This window comes from Phaseolus vulgaris, chromosome 7 (assembly GCF_051622355.1).
Source record: "Phaseolus vulgaris cultivar YP4 chromosome 7, ASM5162235v1, whole genome shotgun sequence".
Taxonomy (NCBI): Eukaryota; Viridiplantae; Streptophyta; class Magnoliopsida; order Fabales; family Fabaceae; genus Phaseolus; species Phaseolus vulgaris.
In genome coordinates, this window is record NC_143504.1 from 34,933,708 (window position 1) to 34,941,574 (window position 7,867).

The following is a 7,867-nucleotide window of genomic DNA, read 5'->3' on the forward strand; positions in this document are numbered from 1 at the left end:
TCAAATTTCTTCTAAAAGGATTATATGTGTGGAGGTAATAATAATATAATCTATTTAGAACACATGATTTAGAAAGTGTATTTAGTCTGTACTATTGAAGTTTGAGCATGTTAGAAAAAATATGTTGTATAAAAAGGGTGGAGGGTTATTTGAAAAAAGTACCCTTTTTTTATTTCGTGAAAAATTGGTGGTCTTTTTAAGGAATGAAAGTTCTTTTGTACGCTTCTTGATTAAATATGATGAAAATAGTGTATAACCATGGTTGTAGATATATAATTCTGAAATATTTAAAGTATTCAATCATTTATGATTGGATGGTTATCGCATTAAACACTTGGTGCGTTGGTCCTTGTGAGCCCCTATCACTGTTAGTGGACCGTCATACACTGTTTAAAGTCTCTAATTTTAAAATTGGATCATACGGTGCTGTAACGTAAAATATAATTGGAGCAGTGTCCAAGACACTTGAACAATTTTCAAGCCTAACTCTCTGAGAACCTCTGAGAAATTCACCAACTACGTAGTCTGAGCCAAGACTCCACCCTCCAACCTTAATAAATAAAGAAAACAGTTTTTTCTCAACGTTTTCATTGAATTTCAAGACCTTATTGTCCACCTCACCCTCATTTAAACACCACCTAGGTTTGCTCCCTTCTCCCTTCTCCCTTCTCCATACTCCTCCACTTTTCATTGCTTTTAATACTCTTCAACCTGCTTTCAATTCTCTCCTCAGTCACCTTTCTTCAAAACTAGTTTTTTTTTTCTCTCTATTTGATAACAAGTTAACACCCACGTACTGCACTCGTTAACTCTGTTCACTCCCATCTTCTATTTGATAACAACCATACCCTTTCTCAAGTAGTACACAGTACACAAGCTTTAGATTTTCCATAAAAAGTTATATTTATTTTGTACCTAAAGTCTTACATTGGGAGTCATTCTATTCATGTCTTTTGCTTATGTTCAAGATCTGAGAGAACCAATTGGTCTGCATTTTTGTCTGTGACATCTGGTATGGATCTTGCAAGCAGAAGACACTTGATTTATGAGTCACAATCACAAGCACTTTCTCCGGTCACAAGTCCAGGAGGTTCATTCTTTCATCCTCATCAACATTCTTCTAGCACTAGTTTTCCCATCATTGCAATTGCCATAATAGGAATAATGGCCACGGCTTTCTTGCTTGTGAGCTACTACATCTTTGTCATCAAATGCTGCCTCAATTGGCACAGAATCGATATTCTAAGACGTTTCTCTCCATCTAGAAGGCGTGAAGATCCATCACTAATGTACTCACCAGGCACAGAAACTCGTGGACTAGATGAGGCAATGATCCGGTTAATCCCAGTGATTCAATACAAGACACAAGGGGATGGAGACTCTGGAGAATGTGCTGTTTGCTTGAATGAGTTTCAGGAAGATGAGAAGCTCAGGATTATACCAAATTGCAGTCATGTGTTTCACATTGATTGCATAGATGTTTGGCTTCAGAGCAATGCCAATTGCCCTCTTTGTAGAACAAGCATTTCCTTGACAAGCAGATTCCACATGGAGCAGCTTCTTGCCCTAAGATCTTCTTCCCCTCCGCATCAGACTCCACCTCGGGAAAACCTCATTGGAGGTGATGAAGATTTTGTTGTGATTGAATTGGGCAATATCCATGATAGAAATCAAAATTTGCAAGAGAGAGGAAATGGTTTGGAGTTACCATTACCAACATCTCATATTAGTTCTTCTACGCCAAGGAAATTGGAACATGGAAATGTGCAGAAGAAAGCAATGAAACTGCATAAAGTGACGAGCATGGGAGATGAGTGTATTGATATTAGAGCAAAAGATAACCAGTTCTCAGTGCAACCAATCCGGAGGTCTTTCTCCATGGACTCATCAGGGGATAGACAGTTCTATTTAGCAGTTCAGGAAGCTCTGAGGCTGCAGAACAGGCAAGTCAATGAAGTCAGCTCCACTGAAGGCTGCAGTGGTAGTGGTAATATTAGAGTCAAGAGGTCATTCTTTTCCTTTGGACATGGAAGTAGATCCAGGAGTTCTGTGCAACCTGTTTCTTTGGAACCCTGAAATTTCTCTTTGCTCCTCCCCTCTTCCCATTATGTTTGCAACTTGCAAGTTTCTTTGGTTTTTTTTTTTTTTTTTATTTATTTTATTTAAGATAGAGATGTTCTTAGATGTATGAACAGGTCATAGGATTGTATGACACACCAATATTCAATTGAATTTAATTTGAACTTGAAATCATTATTGCTGTATTATGTATGTTTTTGCAGAACATAAAATGGTATGAAGTTGTGATAACATCATCATTGCAGAAATCATCACATAATAACTTTCTTAAGAAAAATACTTTTTTTTTTCACTTTGGATCAATTAAATGCATGTTTGTATGTAGTTATGTTTAAGGTAACTCAATATTCTTAAAAACAACAATATTATTACTTTTGAAAAAAAGTTACTTTTCATGGAAAAATTCAAAAGCAACCATGCTATAATTACTTTTGAAAACAAAAGCTTAATAAGGAAATATGGCTTTGTAGTAAAAGAAATGGTAGGAAATGAAGCAAAACATATGAAAAATAAAGTGGAGAAATTGGGAAAATGAAGAATCTTGAATATAAAGTAGATAGGTGAAGTTGTTCCAAGGTTTATTTTAATAAAAGGGGAGGGTGGGGTTCTTTTTCCATTGATAATATGCACCCACCAAAATTATATTTCTGTACACACTGTGTGTTGTAATGGTGGTGGATGGAAGCAAAGTTTGGCCATATTTGGTTGGTTTGGTGATAGTTTTTATTCCACAATTTCATCTGTTTCCAGCTTGTAAGAATCAATCATTAATTTGCAGTTGAAATATTATATTAACTAATGAAGAACATCCAAATTTATTGTTGGTAGTAGTTGATCCATCATCATTGTAGTTATGATTTTCCTCTACCAAATTTTGTTTGCACATACTAATTTCTTTTCTTAAGTTTGCTGACAGAAAGAAATTTTAACATTGATATGAAGATTTACCTCTTATTTTCTACCACCTTTCACTCTGAAATAAAGAACTTTGGAACTTTTGTCGAAAGCATCATGTGGTATATTTTTATTTTTCTGATAATAGAGTTGCCCCAAAGTGGTGGTCTCTTTGAAGGCCATGTGCACGTAAGCATGGGCAGGGCTACAAGATCTGGTGCACACTTGAGGAACCCGTGAGATGCTACATCTTTGTCAAAAAGGGAAGGGAGAAAAAACACAACCAAAAGTTCAAAGAAGCTAATCCCAAAAAGGAGGAAAATTAATCTTATTCAGTGTCATGGGGCCTCACTATCTTGTGTTTTTGAAAAAAGCTCAACATTTTTTCTTCTATATGTATAAATTTATTTCAAAAAAATGTTCTTGGAATAAGACCAGACAGTGAATGCAAGATTTGATATCATTTTCTCAGGCTTCTCAATTCCACTTGCCTTTTCTTTTCTTCTGTCAGAATTTTCACTTGTTTTTTCAGTATATTACAATATTCTACCAAAAACAACAATGCATACGAATAATAATTCCTAGAATCGCCTCCTTATATACACGCTTCCTAAAACTTCCTCTAATTAATTTGTGAGGTGTGAACATGTTCCTAAAACAACCTTTTTTGGTATGACAACTGCAGGTGTGGAAACACTCCCATCAAATAGTGTCACATAGAAGATAAATAAAGAACATGAAAGTAAATAAGTCAAAAGTAAGGTGAAAATTCAAAAGGTTTGATCAAACAAAAATATGGAACAAACAAGGAGAGAGATAAAATAATGAAAATAAATGAGGAGTAGAATAAAAGAATAATGACGAAACTTAATTACTTTTCTTATTTTTTTTTAGCTAAAAATATCAAATTTAGTTATTTTTCTCTGTTTATTTTCTCCCTTCCCTCCAACCATACCATATGAGATAGTTTAAAATATGTTTAAGTATTTAATACATGTTGATTAAACTGAAACAACTTTATAACCATTAACCACGTGAATTCGGCGGTACAACTAAAAAGAAATTCATGAAATATGTTAAATATTGGTACGAGCAAAATTAGTAACAATTATCATATAATAAAATTCTGTAATTTCGTCATTATTTTTTCATAATTAGTAATGATCAAACTTGTTGTTTGGATTCTGAATTTATCGGAAAATATATCTACACACGACCTGCTATTTCATAATTTGGTTATTTTCTTTGCACCAGCTACTAAATTACAAACTTTAAAATTTATTAAGGTGAGAGTGGTTGGGTTTCATAGGCCTTTTGTTTCATTGTGTTAAGCTGGACTATATGATGACAGATCAGATGACATCCACATCCCTTTGTCTTTGGGTCGAACCAACCTTTTTGTAATCACTAATTCTTTATACCATATACAAATTCTTCCTACACTTCCACGTGTTTTTTATGCACTCACCCACTTTCAAAAATACCAAAATTACTACTTTAATTTGTTTTTTTTTTAAATTGTATAATTTAGAATACAAAATTTACTTTTTAAAAAAATTGTGTTTTGAATTCTACAATCCATAATATAAATTTTTTCCTCCGAATGACACAATATACAAAATTTACATTCTAGATTGCATAGTATATAATACAAATTTTACATTCCAGATTCTAAAATATAAATCTTATATTATGGATTGCACACTATCAAATGTAAAAAATAACAAATATTAAATTCCATATTTTTATTCTAAAAAGGTAAATTTTTCATTTTGGATTGTAGTTAAAAAAAATCACAATATTAAGTTTTAGATTCTTTAATCCAAGAAGCTTTAAAATTTGTATTATGAGTTCTACAATCCAAAATATAAAAAAGTCACAAATATTAGTTTTAAGATTCTTTAATCCAATAAGTCTCAAGAATTTCATGTAATTAAAAAACATATTTTGAGGGTAATTTTGATATTTTAAAAAGTATAGGTGCAGAGAAAAATATGGAGGTGCGCAGGAAGAATTTGCTTGTAATATATAGTACACAATAGGCCTCATAAGCCCAACCTCTTAGTTCTTCTTTTGATAATTGCTTGCCACACTCAACAAATTTGAAACTGCACCTATTACTGAAGCGAAATGACTAAAATATCTTCTATAATTTTTAAATAGAAATGGAGGTGTAGGTCAAAATGGATTTGGTATTCTGTACTACCACTACAAGAAAAAATTGCTTTTAGAAACTAAATTTTTGGTTTCTAAAATGATAAAATTAGTCAATAACTTAATCAGAAACTAATTTAAAAACTAATCATTTTAAGTGGCTAAAATCATGGTCGCTAATTTTAGATACCAATTTAGATTCTAATTTAGAAACCAATTTAGTTACCATTAAATAAAAACCAATTTAGTGACCAAATATATAAAAACTTATTTAGTGACCAAATATATAGAAACTAATTTAGTGACCAAATATATAGAAACTAATTTAGTGACCAATTATATAGAAACCAAATTAACAACCAATTTCATTGAAACCAATTTAGTGAACAAAATATATAGAAACTCATTTAGTGACCAAATATATAAATACCAAAAAAATGGTCACTATATTGGTCTCTAAATAATATAATTTATTATTTATTTTTTTTATTATTGTTTTTATTTTTTATCAATTATAAAAATCAATTCTTTTGAAATATTTTAAGATCTCCTGTTGCTTCTAAGACTAGTTTCAATATAAGTATGTATACCAAGGAAATTAGATCACTAGAGGAAACAATCGCAGTACCACTATAATTTGGACAAATTTTTGATTTTATTTGGTCATTTGATATATTTGGAACATCTAGGCATACAGTAGTAAAAAGCTTTATCTATCGTTTTTTTTTTGTGAACTTTATTCCATGAAGAGCCAATGCTCAGTGGTGTACCATGTGAACTTTTGATGCTAGCTATAGCAATAATCATCTACCTATAAAAAATATAAAATAAAATTTATTTGAAAGATTAAAATTTAAAAATATATATAGAATGGTGTAACAAAATTACCTTGATAAGGACTAAGTGGTTGACTGGGTGATTGTGTTTTATCCTCATCTTGAGTTTCCTCAAAACTTGGTGGCATAGATTGACGATTAATGTTATCCATCCATTGTCGAATCATTGCATTGTTTTTCTCAAAGTTGCTCAATATTTAAAATTTTGATTCGAAGCTCATCTCTTTCTTTCTTAACTACTTCCATATCTCTTTTAAGTTCATCAAGCTCTTGACTTTTTATCCACCCATTTGAGGAAGAAGATGAGCCAAGGTAGTAAGGCCTACCTCCAATAACAGTAGATTCTATTCCAAGACCATATATCCTTCCATTCTTGGTTCCAGCTACATCACACCAGACATCTAACTCATTGGGGAGAATTCCTTGTGCAGATGCACTTTCTGTTAAGTCTTCAAATTTCCGTGTAAATTCTGCGTGTTAACATCAATAAAATATTCATACCAATAGAATATTGACCAAGAAAACAAACATATATTATTTAATGAATGATTGCTTCTCAGTCTATTTGAAGTAATTAAAAAGAAATTAGTTGGAAAATTTTCATTTTAAATATTTATTAATTATAATTATTTAAACACAGATTCAATTAAAACAATTTCATGTTACCTGTGACTTGATTAGTGGTGAATGTAAGAAGTGTTGAATTGATGCCACTCAGTAAACTGTGAAATCTGTATCCAACTTGACTTCACGAATCGATTTGTTCATCTCTTATTACATATTTTATTTGGGGCAGAAAATGAAGACAACACTTGCAGTAGAGAACACGCCGCTTAGAAATCTACACACTCAATCTATCCCTGACCAACCCAATCTCTTAAACATGCAATCTCTTTTGAGAAGTGATCAACCTGAAAAGTTGCACACTCTTGACAAAATTGAAAGTAACCTTAAGCATCAATGACCTTAAGCATTTGAAACATACGAGTACAAGTCAAAAAATAATGATAAAATAAAGTGGATTAGGCTTTTGGTCATTGGGAGGCTTTGCCTCTAAAAGTACTGCATAGGGAGGTGTTGACCCTGAAACTACTGCAATGTTATCTATTTGTAATTGAGATTTACCAAAAATAGTTTCTATCAACTAGTGTCAATGCTCCAGCCTTGAAGGATTCAGGAGATGCTAAGGGTTCAGCAACAATGAAGAATAAGCATATTCTTCTCTTGACGTAATTGGGGGCAATGAGGGAGAAGATAGCAATTTTTAGGAGAGAACTAAGGCAAAACAGAACAATAGAATACGAAGGTTAGGCAAGCAAAGAAACCACAAATTGGATGCCAGAGAGACTAACTAAAATATGGAACAATCCAAGAAAACAAACAAAAAGAATGGGAGCAAAATTTTTGGAAATAAAGACAACCGGCATTGGAGAAACCTAGAGCGAGTAACAAGTTAGAATAACCAATCAAATAGTAAATACACACAAAGATACTCAATTAAAAACTGTGACTAAACCAAACGGTAAAAACTCGGCCATCAATTCCAACTAACACAAACATCTAACAACATGGTTGTTTTGAGTGCCCTCGAAAATTCTCACGAATCATCAGAAACAAATATTGTAAACGGTACAAGATGGACTAAACATATAGCACATGTAGGAAGGTATGAGTTTGGTCCCACATTAGAAACATGTAAAGATCAAGTTAAGAATGCATAAAAAAAATCCAAATAGATAATATTTTACTAAGATAAAAACAATTAAGAAGATTGTGTTTGCGGGAGTAGAGAAGAAATTGATGATAAGACGAGTACTCATTTTTGTGTTACCCTGATACCAGTCGTGACATCTTGCCCTACCAACTATGGTTTTAGTTCTTATCAGTGAGACAAAAAAGATTAG

The 7,867-nt window shown here is 32.2% G+C and overlaps 1 protein-coding gene across 1 annotated transcript; it reads left to right on the plus strand.

Annotated features, from left to right (window-relative positions):
* The first annotated feature begins 446 nt into the window (after window positions 1–446).
* Window positions 447–2,267, plus strand: LOC137828870 (RING-H2 finger protein ATL16). Its single transcript, XM_068635611.2, has one exon. It carries the CDS (start codon window positions 1,015–1,017, stop codon window positions 2,074–2,076), a length of 1,062 nt encoding a protein of 353 aa, XP_068491712.2. The 5' UTR covers window positions 447–1,014; the 3' UTR covers window positions 2,077–2,267.
* Window positions 2,268–7,867: the final 5,600 nt, after the last annotated feature.